Here is a 20411-nt window from a genome sequence, read left to right as displayed (position 1 = left end):
TAAGATATATTTTCATGGTGAATCAAACTGTTCTTTCAGGATCCATCTGTAATAGTTTCAGATACGATGTTCAGTACACATTTGATTAGAAAGGTAGAAATCAAGTTCTTGAAAGTGGAAACTAATCCACTCTTCCCCACTGATACATCTGCCATCAGGCAAATCTTCTGCCCTCTCATTATGTTGGATCTGATCTCTAGCTGCAGTTCTCAAGCATTAAGGCACGCTAGAATCGCAAAGGGATGTTTTAAAACATTCCAACGCCCAGATTGCACCTGAGACCAATCAAATCAGACTTTCTGGGGGTGCAACCCAGGCGCCAATATGTTTATCAACTTCCCACATTCTAATATGCAGCAAAATTTGATGACCAGTGAAGCGGTATAGTCCGGTCAATGTTTTACAAACAAATCAGAGGTGAGTGGCAGAGACAATGCTTCTAAGACTCCCAAAGTAGACATCTGTTGTTTTTGCTTGGTTGGCATCCCTCCCCATTTTGTTAACAGTGCCTTATTCTTCAGGGACTATCTCACTCCCATTCCATGTGGTCCTGGGGATAACTGACAAATCGAGCCTACCAGCCTTTGCTCCTTGAGCAGAGACTCAAGGCAGGAAAAGGTGGCACTGTCATTTTGGCGACCATTGTTGGGAGAAACTATTAGTTTCTGCTATAGTGTCCCTGGAGCTGTCTGGATTCCTGAGCCCCCTGAGGTCTGATTGTTCAACATGTCTGTGAATTTTGAGATCAAGAGCGTCTGCTGCTTGCAATCTAAGAATCCCAGCACAGTGTTCTAGGTCCTGGCGCAAATTCACGTGGAGGTTTGTAGCATTCTGTTTTGGGGCTCATGAGGTACTCTTGTATCCTTAAGTATTTTTAGCTCATGGTGTCTTTGATATTTATAAACTACACGTCTTAACTAGCACAGACCTTTAGTTGACTCCCCTATTTATGTGGATGGTCCCTAGACTGACTAAAGCAAGTTCAAGGCTCTCCCGATCCTACTCCAGTCTTCAAGGTCATAGCCAAGATAGCCCAACTATTTTATCATTCCGTATGCTTTCTGAAACCTCATTTATTTATTTGCATTTTGTAAGTATGAACATCTTGGGGAAAAATTCCTAACAAAGGTATACTTTGTGAACAATAGGATTAAAAGCTTATCAAACAGAAACATGGTTCTAAATAATGTATGATCCTTTGAACAGGAGCCCAAACCTCTTCCTGAAAAAAGAGCTCTTATTTCCTCTATCAAGCAACATTAAATGAAATTATAGTACTGCCATTAAATCCAATTGTACACCAGTAATTTTTCATTTCCAATGGTACTCTTCTTTATTAAAAAATCTTTATTAAATAACAAAATATTCCAGCTAATATAAGTACTTCCTTGAGCTCAATATTAATATACCTGGCACACAATTCAAGGCCATCTCCTCAAACTCAGGAAGTGCACGATTTTTCCTTGTGATGCAGCAAGCAGAATTATAGCGACCGCCTCCTCCGTTTCTCCAGGCCAAGTCACAGAAGTGGTGAGGAGTGTGGGCTGTTCTAACGGGTGACTTCTTAAATCTGGATCCAAGAAGCTAGATTTGGATCATATTATTAGGATTCAGAGATAACTGGTAAAAAAAAAAAAAAGAAAAGAAAAACAAACAAAAAAACCAAGCCCTAAACCAAAAGAGCACAGCACAGTGCTAAGCAGCTTAAGTGATCAGCAGTGCTTTGATCTTTGGCAAACTCTGGACGAACCTTAATGAAATGGAACAGTGGGGCCGGCGGTAACAAAACGCGATCATAAAGTCCGACCCGTTCACAGTATTTCCTTTTCTAAGAGTCTAAGGGGGATAAATATTATCTTGGAATATTCTGGTAGAGAATGCAAGCAAGGCAAATCAAAGGAGGCATTTTAAAAGGTATTCTTTTGACCATCATACTTTAATACAAACAGGGAATAAAAGGTGCCCAGATATCGTTGAAACAAGAATACATTTTCTGTGTATCAAGCCATCATTTACAGATTAACACTGCAAAACATTTGAATTAATAACTCTTCATTGCTTCCATGAGATTATAGGCAATAAAAAATGATATGTAGGATGAGAACTAACCAAGAAGAACCAATTCCAAGTCCTGAAATCTTGGGTCTGTATTAATTCCCTCACTGCTAAAAAATCACATGCATCTACAAAGAGAAGGCAGGTATCCTTAACATCGAACGTTATTTACAAAACAACTTCATTTCTCTCAGTTACTCTGGATTCTGCGGGCCTGCCGGACACACGCGCTGTGGGGCCAACGTCAGGGCCAGCACGGTTGCCTGCCCCGATTGGGCACAGCCATTCCAGGCCCCGGAGGGAGGCCTCACACCAACTCGTAGTATTTCCCCGTCTGGGGATCAAAGTAGCAGTTCAGACACGGGTCATACAGCAGAGTCAGCACCTCCTCATCCTCTTCCACACTTGGGTCTTCTTCACCTGTGGGGGGGGGCACAGACACATTAGCCGCCTGCCTGAGAGCCGGGCAGGGTCCCCCAACCCTCCTGGGAGATGCTCCTCGTGGGGGCGGAACGTCAAGGCCAGAATGGAGGAGCACGGCACCGCGCGGACTCGGCGCACACAGCATAAGGCAGGGCCGGCTTCGCTCCGAAGGACAAGAAAAGCTGAGTGTGGAGGCCCGGCAGGGAGTGAGAGGAGAAAGGGACAGGGCCAAGGGCCTCACGGGGTCAAGGATATGACCGGGATTCAAGATTTGGAGATGACAGTTCCAGACTCGGTTGTGGGCCAGAGCTGTATGCATGCACCCTAAGAGTGCTACCAAGTAAACCTGAATTAAAATGATAATGTTGTTTAGGAACACAAGACCCACAAGGCATAGAACACATAGGGAAAACATCAGGTGATGGGTAGTTTTATTAGCGGTAGGAAGGTCTGTCAAGTTTGCTAGTAACATGGACGTGGCTTCATGTTTGTCTCTTGTGACAACTGTTTAGATGGTTTGGAGGAACTCCTGCTGCCTAAGTTATTAGCAGGTTTGGTTGGTTTCCAACACATGGCATGGAATGGAAAAAAAAAAAGACTGTTTTTGTAAGATCTTTCCTGAGCACCTTATATGTGGCAGTGTTGTGCTAAGTACTTGTGCACTTGATGCCGTCACCAACGAGTTAGTGCCTTCTGAGTACTTCTGAAATACACATGATACGAGTCCAGAAGCCAGGTGGGTGAGACCTCCCTGAGCTGGAGAGGATCAGAGCAGGCGCGGGGAGGATGGTGATTAGAATACTCCTCTCTCTTAGCACAGGCTACCAAGGACCAGAGAAAAACCAGTCTTTGAGGCTGTGAGCTCACCAGGGTTACTTCAGAGGGGCTCGGGTGGTAGGCTTGGGGTGGGGCTGACACGTAACAGAGGCTCAGTCAATACTAAATGTTTCTGGAAAGGGTGAGTACATGATTGTGAACGCAAAGTCAATGATTTTAAGTGTCACTGCCCACAGTATGGGAAGGTGGTGGGACTCCATCTTTTCCAGGCAAAATCAGACTGAGCTGGTGCATGGACCCTGTCAGGACAGTGACAAGCCTGAGTTAAGTCCCAGGGAGCAGAGCCAAGATGGTGAAGTCGGGGGTTGAGATTCTACCACAGCCATTCCTGGCCATCGGAAGACCTAAAGCATGATCGCCCCTGCGCCGGGCACTGAGTGGGGTGCTGGGGATGAGATGGTGGAAGAAGCAGGTGCTGTTCTCAAGGAGTGTGCAGTGACTCCGGCAAAACACAAGAGCAGCCGACTCTCTTATGGGCTGCACGCAGTGCCAGCAGTCCTTAAAAAGTGGAGCTAACCGGAGGGCTGAGTACCTCTGCCCTGCTGGCTAACATCACAACTGGTGGAGCCCTCAATGGTTGAGAAAGCACTTCCCCCTGCAGTAGCTCGCTTGATCCTCCTGAGAAATAGGTAGGAGTTACGGTGCCCGTTTGACAGACGAGGGAAGCAAGGAATGCAGAGTTAACCAGCTCACCTGAGGTCACTTGCTGAGTCAGAGGCAGAGTCAGGGATGAACTTGGGTTTCCAGACCCTCAGTTCCATGTTCTTTCCACCATATTGGTGCCCTGCTTTCATTAAGAAGGTGGTGGAACACATTCAGTTGGGAGCCATTATGGGAATTTAAACACGGAAGAGGGTAAAAAATTGTAAAGGTGTCCTACATTTGAAAAACTCAGGTTTGGAAACAAAAGAAATTTCATTTCTCATACTTCAAAAATCACAAAGATGAGAGAATCCATGTGGGAGGCCAGAGGCGAAATCCGGGCTTATTAACTCCAGAAATGACAAAGCTTGAGGTTATAGCAGCCCTTCTGGACTCGAGTACATCAAGGGTGGTAAATGAGAGAGAACTTAAGAAGATTCTGTGGGGTTCCAGGAGGAAGCCTTTCAAGAAGGAAAGTTATGAGGAGCCAGATTTTGTCTGAGCGCAAGGAAGGATTTTCTAAACAGTAAAGCGGACCAGGCAATGGAAGGTGGACCCCAGGGAGGGTGAAGCAGGGACTGGGGCAACCACTTGTGTGAGGGTTTATCGTGCACAGGGCAGGACCAGATCCAATGATCCCTGCAGTGCCTTTGATGAGTTTCTGTGACTCTTGGCTGCAGTGGCTTATGTCCTTGAAGTATGACAGGACTTTGCTAATGGCCACGTTAATGGTGATAGCTGACCTGAGCACCCTGCACGGTTTCTAATTAAGAACAGGAAATCAGAGAAGGCAGGCTGCCTTTCCTTTCCTTTCCATTGTTACCTTAAGAGTGGTCCCCAGGGCCCTGCCTCCAGCTTCTTCCTTTAAGTAGGAGAGGTTGGGAATGCTTCTCAAGTGGCTGTTTCTCATGGAAGATGACCCCCTTTAGGTCACTTCTGCACATCAAAAGGAGGGTGTGCATGTCCTTCACCTTCACATATTCAATCCTCATCTCTTTCTTATTTAGGCTTCTTCAGAGAACAGAACTAGTAAGTAACTTATGTGTGCCTGCTATGTGATGATGTCTATTAAATCTGTACTATGTCTAGGTGTGGAAGTGACATTCACACACAAAACAAAAGCAGCTACTAAAGATTAAAGGGGGTGGGGTGGGAGATACAACCGCAGAGTGGCCCAGAGAGCCCTGGGCCCTAGGATCCAGCAGACGGGACAGAGAGGAGCTTGGCCGCTGCCTACCCAAATGACCTTCGGGCAGTTACGGGTTATTTTGCCTCACTGGACCCTCATTTCCTTATTTGCCAAATCGGAATGACAATACCTATTTCACAGGTTTTTGTGGAAGACGAAATTGGACCCTGGATAATATGCAGAGCACAGTGCACATAGTAGTTGATCAATAAATGATCGTTACTATTACTATTAAGGATAACGACAATCTTGAAATAAATGATGAACTACAGGCTATAAATTGCTTAGTCACTCAGATCAGAAATACTGATAAAGCTTAGAGTTCTAAGATAAGGCTTCATAAAGATGGGCAGCATGACACGGAGACAACGGAGTCAGACAGACCTCGGCCAAATCCCATTCTACCACTTCGCAGTGGGACACTGGGAAAATTCAGCACTCCGAGCCTTAGTCTTCTCATGCAAGGACAGTAATAGTACCTGCGATAGTTCCTATGAGAACTAAGTAAGATACCCAGTAACACTCCACACACCCAGTGAATACTCAATAAATGTCGTTGTTATAAACTGTCATCATGAAAAACGGAGTACCCGAGTTAGACACAGAGGTATGTCCACTTATACCTTATTCCCTATCGCAAAACTGTACCTGTTCGATTTTTCACTACCAAAAGAAAAGAAAATAGTGGGTTTGAGAGCCCGCAACTAGTTTCATAAAGGACATTACAATGAATTCATCCTTAAGTAAAAAGAGTTCTTAAACCAAAAATCACATATTTTTCAAAACGTACAATGAATTTTTCCATCAGGTGTAATGTTAGAACACGTATCACCGAGGTAGATGATTCTAAGCCAGCCTATCTCGGGGGTCCGCTGTCCGATGTTTCGGTTTTACTCCATCCACACACTGGGGGAAATTCTGACCTCTGGCTCGTAACTTACATATCGTACAACTGCTTAGCACACTCTGTGCTGGTACTTTCCAAAAAGATAAAATTTTAAGCTGGTGTTATTAAGCTGGAAAACTCAATACATTTTATGACCAGTCAGGAATCTTTCTAGATGAAAATAACAGTTGTAACGGGCCATGGGTCTTTATCACCCAACTGCAAAGGGATCGAGGCGGATCCAATTCATTACTAGGGGTTTTGTGACATAAGGCATACACACTGAAGCAGTGACTGCTCTATAAACGCACTCGTTCCAGTACGTATCCCTATAAAACTGGAACCCCATGCACTATCACCACGGGACTAAAGCAGGTTTTGTGGTTTTTAGGACTAAAGCTTTAAATGGATGAATTTTAAAACTCTACCAACAATGACACTCGTACAAAAATTGGGTGACATTATGTATAATTTTACATTGAAATAAGTTCTTTAAACTTGCATAAAAGGTTTTGTTTTCATTATAACTTAATTTTCAAAGCCTCCAATTTACATCATTTTAAGCCATTGTAATCCCTACGTAATGAAATTATAATATCATTAAGCAATTACCACTATGATGTCAAGCAATGGGAAATGTTTTGAAAGGTAATTATTGTGCATGGGTATGGGGGTAATTTTCAATTATATTCTTGGATGGTGCAGAGTTTGTTTTTCCCCAAAATGCTAAATTGCTCTATTTAAAGACTGGCTACAGAAACTCTAAAAGGACAAATTAACAAATAAAACCATTCTCTGCTACCAGACTAAGAGCATCTGGACAGGGGTCCAAATTACATTTTTACTCTTTTCCACATAATAAAGTCATTTCCAGTGAAATAAAATTGTCTTTCAGATGATAATCTATTTACAAACTTCCAGCTTCATCCACTTTGAAATTGGTTAACAGCAGTAATGAAGAAAAACCAACAGAGCCAGACCAAATGCAGCAATATTAGCTGCCCTCTCCTCCGTTAGATCAGTTCTGGCAAACAATCCCTTCAGTTCACCTTTTGAAAGTCCATTAATATAAATGCTTAATTATCTATATTTATTGCGTTTTAACCGTAGATAATAGAAAACCTATATGCGCAGGCTAAGTCCTCAAGCTTGAAAACAAATAACGTGGCGCCAGTTTATCAGATTTAAAATCTCTGAATCAAGACACTGCACTTGATTTTCGATTTTCTGACGCTGCCATCCAGAATTTTTTAAAAAAAGTTAATGCATTTTCTCTCTTATAGATCTTGAGAACTGATTGACTGTATTTTTATGTGCATACTAATACACTATTGTTTAAACAATTCAATGGTGAGGGATCACCATTCCAAACAGTCAGCCTCAGGATCAATAAAGATGACATTTGAGATAAGATTCCGCTGAACACCAGGTGCTTACAAACGCTTCCACCAACGCCTCTCACAGTAGGGCAAAATTAACTTGCACTAAAACCTGAGAAAGTCTACTGTGAACTGCTGAATTTTGGTTTTCAGCAAATATGTGTCCTGGGATGGGAGAAAGATAAATGACCAAGGATGGGATAAAAAGGATGAAAAGATACTTTCTTCTATTAGAAAACCATATTGTTTCTTGGAGGGCAAATAACATGAAATGATTATAGTTCAGGGTTCATTTGGAAAATAAGTACATCACCCTTTTTGCAAAAACCAGTGGCTATATTTTACTTGGAAAATGCCATTTAAGACAACATGTCGAAGGATTTGGAAGATTAATTGGGAATTAGTGCAATTTCATTCTTTCCAGGTAGTCTCCACTTACAAATGTGCACTGATTCAAATGTGTGCTTGTATATCAAATCATCAAGTTAAAATTACACAGTCTTACATCTTAAACTTACACAATGTTACATGTTAATTTTATCTCAATAAAGCTGGGGAAAGAACCTACAAAACATTTGTGCACTTGGAAATGTGGGGCTTATGACTCTGAATGCATTTTGTTACACATCCAGGGAAGTCCCTAACCAGACAACTGAGCTCTGAAGCCCATAGTGTCTCAATGGCCTGATTTCAGGGAAGGTGGCAACACTGTAGCTAGGGGAAAATGCATCCCAATTCTAGCAAGGGAAGCTGAAATCACACCCTGGACTAGGAACCTTTCTGGGATGCATCTGGGGAATAAGAAGGTGGGGATGGTTCTGGAATAAGAGAGGGCACCTCAGACACCAGTAATGTGTTTACTTCTCTACTACCGGGCCCACTTCTAGTATTCCTAGAAGGAAGGCATCTCTCTCTCTCTCTATCTTTTTAAAGATTTTATTTATTTATTTGATAGACAGATGGCAAGAGAAGGAACACAAGCAGGTGGACTGGGAGAGGGAGAAGCAGGCTCTCGGGGCTCGATCCCAGGACCCTGGGATCATGACCTGAGTGGAAGGAGATGCTTAACAACTGAGCCACCCAGGCGCCCCAGGCAGGCATCTCTTTAGACTAGTGAGAGCGTTGATCACCAGCCCCCCACCTTCCAACCACTTTTGTGCACAGAAGACACCCCTGAGACTCTGATAGCTGCATAAGAATAAATATCTCCCTTCCCCAAGGTTACTCTGAGAACAAAAGGCAACTACGGGCCTAACAGGGGAAGGGGTGGAGACTCTGGATTCAAGAACGTCATGAATACTAATGAATCATTAAAGTTGCTGAGCACTGAGGTAGGGATGCTATGGGTTGAAGGAGAGTACTAAAGGGAGTACTATTTTATCCAGAAAGCTTCAAGAAAGAGAACTTCCTAAATTTCAAAAATTGCAGTGGACACTTCAGTTGTATGATTCTTACTGACCTCAGTGGGAATTCTGTGGTCCTATAGCAGCGTGGGGGTTAAGGGGGAAGATTCCCAGGTCCGACGGGCTTGGGTCGGAGTTCTGTTCCACACTCCAGTGGGTCTGTGATGCAGGCAGTGACCTTAACTTCACCCCTACAGGGGTGGGGGTACATAGCAGAGCCTCACACCTGGGAGTATTGGGAGAAGTCATTGTGAGGTAACAGGCAAATCTGACATTGTGGCAGGCGCATGGTCGGTCCTGGCTTCTATTATTACTTTTACATTTTGCCAGTATTGTTTTTTTGGGAGAAGGTCTCCTTGCACCTTAAATAAATCTTGAAGATACAAGGAAGATACAAAGAGTAGACCAAATCATCCTTCCGTTTTCCATGGGCAGATGATTCACGTGATCACTCGTTAAATATTTATGAAGCGTGTACTGTGTCCTAGGTGGCAAGTCAAGCACTTGGGGACACCACTGTTTTTCAGTGAAGCATAATGCCTGGAAGATAACTAATAAAACAGATTTTAGAAGACTGCTTTTAGACTCAGTATCAGGTGAATGTTGAATAACTGTGTGGCAGGAAATAAGACTGTGGAAGGACTCCTCTGTTGTACCCAGAGCAGATGGGCATATTGCCCTCTCTCGGTTAGCCTGAAAGAGCCATGAGGTTCTTCTAAATTGTTGACTAGCCATTTGGATATTACATCTTTAAAGTTAGCATCTGCTGCCTACTTATGCCTTGTGGGAGATTAACCCATGTTCATAAAGGAACATCTTCTGTGGCCCTCCCATAGCAAACGTACAAGAATGTTATCTTTATAAGATTCTGGCAACTCCAAAAGCACTTCTGAATGTCTCTCTTACTCAAAGTCTATGTAAGCTGCAGGAGAGGTTTTGCAGGCCTGAGGAGAGACGTCATTATTATTCCATTTTGGAGCTGGGAAGCATGAATAATTGAAGGGTCATATCTGTAAAGGAACAAATGTCAAAAACAAATTGACAACTATTCTTCGAGCAAAGTCTGCTTTATTTTCCAAAGGTCAGCTTGGTAGTTCTCTTGAGTACGTTCTGAAACCATAACTTCCCATTTTACCATTTCGCACGCGCTCCAGGAAAACACGTTTTTGCTCAGTGTTAAGCGCTCCCGTGGCCCTGGTAACTGACATACAGCGAGTGCGCTGCGGCCCGGGAGGGACCGCATGCCGCTGCCCGGCTCCCCCTCCAGTCGGGTGGCCCGGAATGCAAGGCTGCTCCCGCCGGCTGCCTGGCTCCGCAGGAAGACAGGCTGTTTACTTTAAAGTGGCATTTATGCACTTGAGGCGTTCTGTGTGAGCAGAAACTGTGGCTGCGACACAAGCCTGTACAGAAGAAGGCAGAGACTCCAAGGCCAAGTCTAAGGCATGTGTGAAAATGAACAGAGGGAGACCTGAGTTGAAATGGAGTTGGGAAGCCCCGAAGGGGGAGCGCTCACGCGCGAGTTTTCTGTGGCCGCTTATGCCGTGTTCCTGGGCAGGAAGAAGTTCACTTTATTTCCCCCGCAGGAAGATTTTTCTCCCTGACAAACAACAGCCTAGCCAATGAGAAACATCACAACCTTGAACTCTTGCTTTAGACTTTTAGACTCTAATAGACTTTCCTTCAAAGGAGCCTCTCCCAACGTCCTCCTTTTTCTCTACAAAGCAATGTTCCTCTCCTTTGTTCTCCAGGCTTGCCTATGCTTTGCTGTAGCCGCATGTCCCAAACTGCCATTCCTCTGCTAGTCCTAAACTCATTTTGCTGGTAAAATAGCTCACTCTTTTGTTTTTAAGGTTAACACCTGCACTTACTTCCGTACGGCCTGGGGCAAGTGTTCTAGAACTATTCATTGGTCAGGCCATCCTTCCCTGCTGTTCAACTGCAGTCATGCCTCTAGCTTTACAGATGAACCTCGGCCTCTCCACCTCAGCTGGAGCTGTGGGGGTTCAGCAGGTTACTTCCCGGCTCTAAGCCCCAGTGCCATGTGGAAAAGGCAGGGAACAACAGTATCTACACCTCAGGAGGCTATTACGAGAAATAAGGGTACTTGCAGGTGTGGGTCACAGGAAGACAAAATAAATATTAGCTGTCATTATTTTTTATCCTAGAAGTCTAAAGATGGGAGACCCTCCTTTCCTGTGAACCAGGCTTCAAAACCACCTTCACAGGTTCTGTAGAAAGGCACTGATATGGAGGAAGCCTGGGTCCTAATCCTAGCTGGGGCTCTGATTGGGCATTTGACCTCAAGCAAGGTCAAGTTGAGGGCACTGGACTGCATCACTGTTCTTAGCTGGCTCATCAGAGCTCCAAGGCAGGGTTCTGAGACCTTAACTTGCCCTTTAGCCAGAGCAGTTCTGCTTTTATCTCTTTTATATACTGGAATTTCATATGAAATTCATTTGAAGGAAACGTTTTCACTGCTTATAAATACAGTTTAAGAGCCACTGCCCAAGGTGACCTATCACTGTTTTAGCTGCTAAAATGTGAGGGTCTAAGTTCAATACTCTCATTGTCAAATTTTAGAAATATACCTAATATGCTAAAAAACTGGAATGGGGGAAAACTGAAAGTAAGACTTCAATGAATTACTCCTTTTTGTTTCAAGGTTGGTATAAAAAATGGCCATTTGAAGAATACTTCTCTCCCTCTTTTTTCCCCTTTCTCCCTTCCTGTCTTCCTTCTAACAAAACTTTAGAGAGTACTTAAAAACCTACAGAAACTGCCTAGGGTGCTTGGGATCCAGGAGTGAGCAAACTGATGGAGTCTCTGCTTTTAAAAACTCAGAGGCTACGTGGGAGAGAAGACCTTAAACAAGCAAACAAATCACAAAGTACAAACTGTGAAAAGGGCATGAAGAAAATGTACAAGGTGAAGGGAGATCGACCTACTTAGATAAGATTGTCTAGAAAGGTCTTTGAGAAGGTAGGCGACAAGCAAATACCCAGGCCTGGCAGTTTGGCAATCTAGGGATCCTGTCTCTCAGTTAGCCCCTCACTCCCTCAGATCCGGTCAACACAGCAACTTTGCCCCTGTGCCCCTCACTCCCATGGAGAAAACTCGGCCACTCGTGATTCCTGACAAGCATGGATGGGTGGGGGAGGCAGGTCCAGGGCTGAAACGGGACCAGAGGTCTGCTTTTTTTTTTTTTTTTCTCCTTTAAAGAACTCAGGTACTTAGCCCTTGGAGATGTTTTAATTTTTTAATTTTTTTTTCCCTGTAGATCAGGAACTCTCAAGAGAAAAATAAAATTTCAATTCCTGATTTTATATATATTATTTTTGGAGTAGGTAATCTAGGTACTTGGTTCAAAATAAAAAAAAGTATGAAAACAGTGGTTGAGCTCTGGGGTCAGGCTGTTTGGATTCCCACGCCAGTTCTGCTGAGGACTGGTGTGTGACCCTGGGCAAGGCATTCAAGAACTTCGTACCTCGGTTTTCTCAGCTGTAGAGAACAACAATTACACACATACACAAACAGTACCTTCCTCGCGGTGTTGCTGTGACAGCTACTGTTAGGACTTAGCATGGCGTCCAGCAGATCTCCCTAAATTCCTGGTATCATGCAACAGAAGCTCAGAAAGAGGCCCGGAATGCCCACAACCACATCTCCCTTTTGCTTCTGGTGATACAAACTGGGTACTTGAACCCATCATTTTTCTTTGACAAACACTTTCTAAAAACGCCATCTCGGCATATTGATATGTTCTCTAAAACTAAGCCAGTAACATGTAAAGAGTCACCAAATAGGAAAGACTAATTTTTGATGATATTAATTAGCTACCAACCACTTGAGCGGATCAGAGAAGGGGAAAGGGACATCTGACAGAAACCAAGGCTGCCAGGCGGGAGGGGCTCCAGGTCTGGCTAACATTGGCCAGAACATTTCTACAATCTTCTGAATTTCATTTGTTAATTTGCCCTCGATGGAAGTTCTGTTTACCTTCGACATAACTGAGCCCCTGCTGTCAAAACCTCACTTTGCAATGGTGACTTGAAGCCATCCTTTCAGCTACTTCTCACTAATATATATCTTGGGTGCCTTTGCTCAAGGACCACGCTCTCTGTTCCTGGGGTTTATTTAGGACACTTAACATAACGTATTATTTGTTCTCTCAGCAAGGTCACCTCCTGACAGCCAAGATTCTATTTTTCTGTCATAAGTAATTATAAATGTACACCTCTAAAAAGATTCCCAATTTGAGGGGCATAATCTATTTCAGACAGTAAATCACGGAGACATCTCCATCCCTTGGGCGGCCAAAATGCACAACTCAGATGTATGAGCTCTCACTCTGAATTTTCCACACCTGAAGAAAAATGGGCTGCTCCTCTTTCTCCCGGGGGCAGTTAGGGGGAGAAACCTGGCACCTTTGTCGGAGCAATTTATATTGGCTTCAGTTCCTGTATTCTTTTTTTCAACTTCAGGTATCATGCTTCCCTCTTCAGAATCCCAACTCGAAAAGCCGCCTCAGGGAGTCCCACTCGGAGGCGATTTGCCACTCCAGTTATGCACTTTAGACTCTCTTCTACCCCTTCTACCCCAATCCCTCTGTTTCCCCTAAAGTTTCCTTTCCCTTCCTCCTCTGTGCACTCCTGACAATCTCGGTCCCTGCTCACCACCAAAAACTGATGGTTCATTTCTATGACTCTCGCCAACAAAGGGAACCCCAGGCAAATTTTCATTCCTGCTTCTTCCCATTCCTCCATCGTGAACACTACTGGCTACAACTCTGTGCCACCCTTATCTGTAAAGGCAAGTATCCCTGAATGAATGAAAACAAGTACTAGTGAGGCAGGAGAATCAGGTCTGCTTCATAGTAAGACAAACAGCTAGTATTCGGCAGGTGCCATCCTACATGCTTTGTGTATAGTATACCTTACTGAATCTTCATGAAAAACTTTCAGGTGGACGCTATTATCAGTCTTACTTTACAAATGCAGTAACCAAAAGTCCTAAAGGCCACATGGCAGGAATTGGTAGAGCTGGAATCCAGATGAAGGTCAATTTGATACCGAAGGACTTATCATCCTATAAAATGAGGCACAAGGTATCTCATTTTGGGGGTGTGAGCCTAAATGATTAGCATGTAATAAAAACAGTGGCATCTCAAAGTGACTGATTTTCTCTAGTTGTAGTTAACAATTTTTATTTTTTTATGCATAACATTTTCCATAGTCCCACCTTGAGCACTCAAGCTTCCAGAAGAATCCAGATGCTGGTCTGTTGGCTGTTGACTGGCAGGAACAATCGGTGGGCTCAACATATTTAACCAGTCCCTAAAAAAAAAAGAAGAAAGTAAATAAACAACAGGTCTGCAATTTCATATATAAATTTTACCTTTCCCTTGGATTTTTAATTTCCTGGGGCTTCCACAGAGAAACTTTTTCCCCCCTCCTTCATATTTCAGAAGGACAGAATGTTCAGAAATTAATATTCAGTTCTACAAATGGATTAATACGAGGTCAATCACTGAACTAACTAGTTGTTCCACAAATACATCAACTAGATTAAAGACGACTATTCCTCTTGAAAGTTTATGGTTCTGCCAACTAAACTGTACACAGTCCCTCTCCTATAAGAACATTTTTTTGGTAATTCAGAAGAAGTGCAGCAGAGACAAAGCTTCTTATGATCTGTAAGGAAGCCTGGCAAAGTCACATGTCACCTCCATGACAACATTCCAAATGTGACCCTAAACAGAAGTGGCTCTTGGAGCGGTCAGGGACCAGCTGCAATGGTGGGGTCGGCAGGCACTCGCTCAAGTCTTCAGAGCATCAGAGGGCAAAAGAAGGTAGAGTGAGGGGAGCCGGGCCCCAAGTGACCCATTCCTTCAGTTCTCCTATTAAGAACAGGGGCAAAACCACTCTGGAAAGCCACTCCTACATTCCCTGCTCCTCTGCCTCCAACTGCCAACCTCATTTCCCAAGTTCTTTACTCCCCTTCCTCCTCCATTCTTTTCCGGTCTTCCCGGTCCCTGTAGGAGGTACCTGCATGGGTGTGATACAAGAGGGTGACATCCAGAGGGTACGAGTCACTGTGTGTTCTACTTCAAGCCTTTCTCGTCTCTAAACTTGTTAGTGAGCTTCTTCAGGGGAAGCGAGCAGGAAGGGGAAGCGAAGGCTGTTCCAACGTGAACTCTCTTGCTTGCATTGATATTAGCATCTGTTTCGTTTACCTTATTCTTCTCAACAGGAGCATGTCCTCATGACTAAACAACTTCTTTGTATACTTCTGTATTTCTGTTTTTATCTACAATGGGAGATAATCCCAGCAGGAAGTAAGAGCACTGGCTCTCCAGGTCAATCCTGGCTCCAAGTTTCCCCATGCAAGAGCTTGGCCACACCACTTACAACATAAGCCTCTTCTATAGAGAGGAGATAATGACAGTACCTCAGAGTTTTGTTGTTAGGATTAAATAAATTAAAAAAAAAGGATGAAAAACATTTGGCATGGATCTGGGTACAGAGTCGCATTCAATGAATTTCAGCTACGACCACCATCATCTTCATTATTGGTGAAAATCATAGTGTGGCTTTCCCTACAATGATAAATCAAAGTAGCAGGAATGGGATTTTGTTGGAATTAAACCAGTCAAGGAGGGTAGAATGGTTACAAGTCTCTATAGCAGAGGTTTTCAATGAAAGTCATTCACTCTTCCTGCAACAAAAAAAGTATCTCAATATAAAAATTACCCAATTCCTATTTGTGATATTTTAAGACACTTTCAGTCACTCCTCACCTTGGCTATCACTAGATTACATCTAGTGAAATAAGCATGGTGAACATGCTGTATAATTGAATTTCATAATAACCCATTAAGGACATCAGAAAGGAATTGTCGCAGACTTCCAAGCTAATGGGGCATTTTCTGATAAGCACCTTTCATTCAGTCCATTTCATTACCATAGACCCCAAATTCCCACATTATAGAAAATTACAAGGTCACAAACAAATTACCAGCCCTGGTGACCTCATTACTCAGTAAGAGTGCTGGAGAGCAACTAGGAACACCAGCAACAGAAATAATAATGTTATCATATGATGACATCCCCAGGGATGAATCAGAAACTCTAAACACTGGCAGGAGCAGTTCCTGCTCACGGTCCATGGACATAGGGGTTGTGTGACTATTATAAAAGGTAAGACATTCACTTCTTAGGCCATGACTTGATTAATGTTTTTCCTTCTCTGCAGTAGCTATGAAAAGTGCAGGGTTCTTCCTTTCGTGGTGTTTTGGTTGTTTAAAATAAGTTCAGATTTATAGCTTTTCTATAAGAAAAGTACAAAGAGTACTTCTTTGTAAGAAGAGTACAAAGAACTCCTACATATCCTTCCTTCAGATTCCCCAACTTGAACACTTTATCACATTTCCTATCTATCTATCTATCTATCATCTATCTATCTATCTATCTATCTATCTATCTATCTATCTCTATCTATCTATCTATCTATCTATCTATCTATCTATCTATATCTATCATCTATCAATCTAACATCATTTCTCTATCTAAATGGGATTGGCAAACTATGGCCTTTGGGCAAAGTCTGGCTCACTGCCTGTTTTTGCACAGCCTGCAAAACAAGAATGATTTTTACATTTTTAAGTGTTGAAAGTGTTGAAAAAATTAAAATAATAATGTTTCATGACACAGGATAATTATATAAAATCAAATATCAGTATCTATAAATAAAATTTTATTGAAATAAAGTCATGTTTATTTGTTAGGTATTGTCTATGGCTGTTTTTGTGCTACAATGATGGAATTAAGTATTTATTATTTGGCCCTTTACAGGAAAATGTTTGATGATCCCTGGTTTCTACCTGCAGGCTCATTTCTCTAATACTAGTACAACACCACAGATTCATTCTCATCTCTCCTCTTTCCATATTTGTAACTCCTTTTGACAGTTAGGAACCTGGCTCCCATTATCCTCAATAAATTTACTTATTTTCTGAATTATAGAACATGTCAAAAGTAGTTTCAGAATTGCTAAGCAAACAAAACAAAACAAAACAAAACAAAACAAAACAAAACAACCAATAGAAAATCCCAAACCTACTCTCTACAGTTCTCTATGTTTCTTTTCATTCCTTTGTTAAAATAGTATAAGATAGTAAAATAGTATGTTCTAAATTTACTTAGGTTAGTTCTTCTCCTCCCTCTTCAGTGTGGTTGTATTATTTGTTTGAAATGTAGGTGGAGTCATCCACTTCTGTTTGTATTATATTTTAGGTATTTTTTCTCCATTAACTGTTGATTTTTATTATTTTTGTTGTGGAGTATGTAAAATGTTAACAGTTCAAAAGTCAAAATACACAGAAAGTCACATTCAGGTAAGAGTTACATTTCCCCCATGCCTCCCAGTCTGTTTCCACCTCCTCATCACTTCCATGCCATCCCTACCAGCCCTTCAACAGGAAATCAATTTCATTCTGGTATGTCCTATGTTTCTTTTTGCAAGAAATAAACAGACAAGCGTCTAATGCAAAAGGTAGCATATTATAATGATTCTTGCACTTTCATTTTCCATCCCCAGTTCATAGAGAGCATTTCATTCTTTTTCATGGCTGCATAGTACTCTACATGTGGCTATACTATCATGTATTTCACCACTATCCCATGTTTGGGCATGTTTTTAATATTTTGCAATTACTGCAATTAACACTGCAGTGAATAACCTTGTGCTACCTATTTTTGTATACTTGGAGATATATCTTCAAGGTAAATTCCTAGAAGTGGAATTTCTGGGACAAAAGGTAAGTAGATATGTGGTTTTATTTTTATTTTATTTTTTTTTTAATATTTTCTGTGACTTTTTTTTTTAAGATTTTATTTATTTATTTGACAGAGATAGAGACAGCCAGCGAGAGAGGGAACACAAACAGGGGGAGTGGGAGAGGAAGAAGCAGGCTCATAGTGGAGGAGCCTGATGTGGGGCTCGATCCCAGAATACCGGGATCACGCCCTGAGCCGAAGGCAGACGCTTAACTGCTGTGCCACCCAGGCGCCCCAGATATGTGGTTTTAGATACTGATGAATTCCCTCTGCAGGGGCTGTGCCATCTGCATTCCCACCAGCCATGCAGATCAGTGCTGGTTTCTCCACAGCCATGTCATAAGAGCATATTGTCAAGTTTTTAATGCTTTCCAGTCTGAGAGATAAAAACTGGTATCTTAAAGTAGTTCTGATTTGCATTTGTTCTCAGTATGAGCATTATGAATGGAGTCGACTGTCTTTCATGTGCATAAGGCCATGTATGTAATATGTGGGTATATGCATATATGCATTTTATATCTATTTGTGCGCGTGCGTGTGTGTGTACTCATGTCATTGCCCCTTCTTCTATCAGGTTTTTTGTCTTTTCACCTCACTTTGTCATGTGCCTTTGCTTACAATGTTGTTTTCGCCATGCAAAAGTTTAAAAAATTTTTTCTGTAATCAAACATATTACTCTTTTCTTTTATTGCCTCTGTACTTTGAGTTGTAGCACATGGTGTGAGTTTATTCTGGTATAAGGTGGATCTAATTTTATCTTTTAAAAATGACTACAGAGTTCTCTTGACAAGTGATATTTTAACTGAAGACTCAGAAGATATCATACAATTAAGGAATTTTGATCAAAGCAATGTGTTTGGCTTTTTACTAAGTATGCATTTATAAAGTATATTTTGAAAAAAAAGGGTTCTTTATTAACTATAAAATGTGGAAAATATTGGGTTAAACACAGTCAGCCAGGACTTTTTCTTGCAGGACTGTTGAGAGCTTTTAACGCTGTGAGTCTCCTGAGAGGAGGACAGCCCCTACGCATGCATCTGGAACTGTCACATTTTGGGGATCGTAAGTCCAGAGACCACACCTTGAGAAATGCTGCTTCAGGTTATACTATTTTCCCATATTGGTGGCATTGTTTTTGTTTGTTTTGTTTTGATTTTACGTTGTATATGTTTAACAATTTCATTTTCTCCAGGGCATTTTTTTTGGTGCCTTGTTTATATGCACAGGTGCATAGTCTAGCACCTGTATCTTATATACTTATATTTTCAAATGTGATATTTAATACTAATTGACTTGAACCTTCATCAACTTCTTTAAACCCCATGCCTTCCTAACTCAGGAAGCAGCAAACATCTAAGGCAGTGAGAGTTTAGCTGAGGCGCGCTCACAGCATGCCAGCCCTGGCTAGAGTTCTGAACGTCACCCTGCCCTGCTCTTACCTCAGGGGCTGTGCTCTGGAATCTCTTCTTGCTCTTTGTTCCACCATTTTCATACTTGCCTTGTCTTTTGCACTTGACACTCTGGTTGCTTTCCTTGGCTCTGATTATAAACCTTTTCTCCTAAGGACTGACTCTATTTACCTGTTCTGAAAGCCTCGAACTCCTTTGGTGGATGAACCACACCCTTTTCAGTCAGGCCTACTCTCTGAGCGTGTTCAGGTATTGCTGCGTTGTCCCCTTTCCTCTTGTGGACTCAGGCAGGCCTCCCACCCCTGCCTCTCCTCTTGAAACTAGAGAAAGGACCTCCAGGCACACCTATGCACGCTGAGTACGGTCACCAGAAGATGTGTTTTACTTAAGAGTCAAGACAGTGGATTCACATTAAATACCACTTGTGAATTTTCATGATGGCCAGCTTTATCTAATATTAAAATCTTCGCCAAAATAAGACTACCTCATGGTTTTCCTCCAACTTGCACGCTAGATTTTTTGAAGTGAGGCCCTGAGCATTAACTGAATCAGATATTTTTACAACCAAGGAGGATGTCCTCAGTGAAGACTATGGTTTCAGTTCCCTCATTTAAGAGCAAGATTTTGTTTACAAGAACAATTTTACACACAGTTATTTCATTAATGTGTTTCCTATAAGTATATTATGTGTGTACATGCACATATATCTATATACAAATACAGGAGGTGAGGCCAACAGTTAGCTTCATCATCTCTCTATATTCAATAACCATTTACTGAACTCCTGTGTGTCAGGTCCTGGGGAACCAAAGAGCTCACAGTCCGATGGAAAAAGCGTTCTTGCCAGCAGAAAATGAATTAAAACATGGGTTGTACACAAAGGCTGCTGTGGGCCGATCAGATCGCTTGTTTGTTCCCTTCAAAGACCTCCCTTGTAGTGAAACTATCTACAAACTTGAATATGCTGAAGTATTTATTTGAGGGGGGGATAATTATTTGAGAAATCTAAAAAAGATATAAGAAATCTAAAGAAATTACTCATCTAGTTTACAGCCCTGAGCTACCTGCTATCCTAAAGCTCTGGGTTAGAGGAGCCAGCCAGTTAAATCTGGATACGGGAGATCTTACATCAGGAATTTAGCAATCTGCAGCAATTTCTATCCAATACTTAATGATACTTAGCATTTGGTGCCGGTGCACATTTCTTATTCACTGAGAGAAATGTGGGTTTAGAAAATCTTGTAGGGCCAGGGAATGGAATGGGGAGAGGCCTGGGAAATATCTTACTCTGGGGGAATTCACAGATTCGTCTTAAAAGCTGATGAATACTGTTTTCCGAGAAAAACATACATAA

At 42.2% G+C, this 20411-nt stretch overlaps 1 protein-coding gene across 15 annotated transcripts in view; it reads right to left on the bottom strand.

Annotated features, from left to right (window-relative positions):
• Positions 1-1067: 1067 nt before the first annotated feature.
• The window catches only part of CFAP20DC (CFAP20 domain containing), a 236640-nt gene continuing 217296 nt past the window's right edge, over positions 1068-20411 (bottom strand). For 5 of the 15 annotated variants that reach the window (XM_045807486.2, XM_045807488.2, XM_087866891.1 and 2 more), the window contains 2 exons: positions 14053-14147; positions 1085-2475 (listed from right to left, as the gene is read on the bottom strand). In XM_045807486.2, coding sequence (XP_045663442.2) covers positions 2363-2475; positions 14053-14147 — 208 coding nt within the window. In that variant the 3' untranslated portion in view covers positions 1085-2362. Of the gene's footprint in view, positions 2476-8870; positions 14148-20411 lie in introns of all 15 variants that reach the window. The other 10 variants (XM_087866894.1, XM_087866899.1, XM_087866895.1 and 7 more) reach the window with 8 other exon arrangements.

The sequence above is a fragment of the Ursus americanus genome, chromosome 14 (assembly GCF_024610735.1).
Source record: "Ursus americanus isolate L20-20 chromosome 14, mUrsAme1.1.p, whole genome shotgun sequence".
Taxonomy (NCBI): Eukaryota; Metazoa; Chordata; class Mammalia; order Carnivora; family Ursidae; genus Ursus; species Ursus americanus.
The sequence above is the reverse complement of the archived record's forward strand: the minus strand, read 5'-3'. Positions and strand labels throughout refer to the sequence as shown.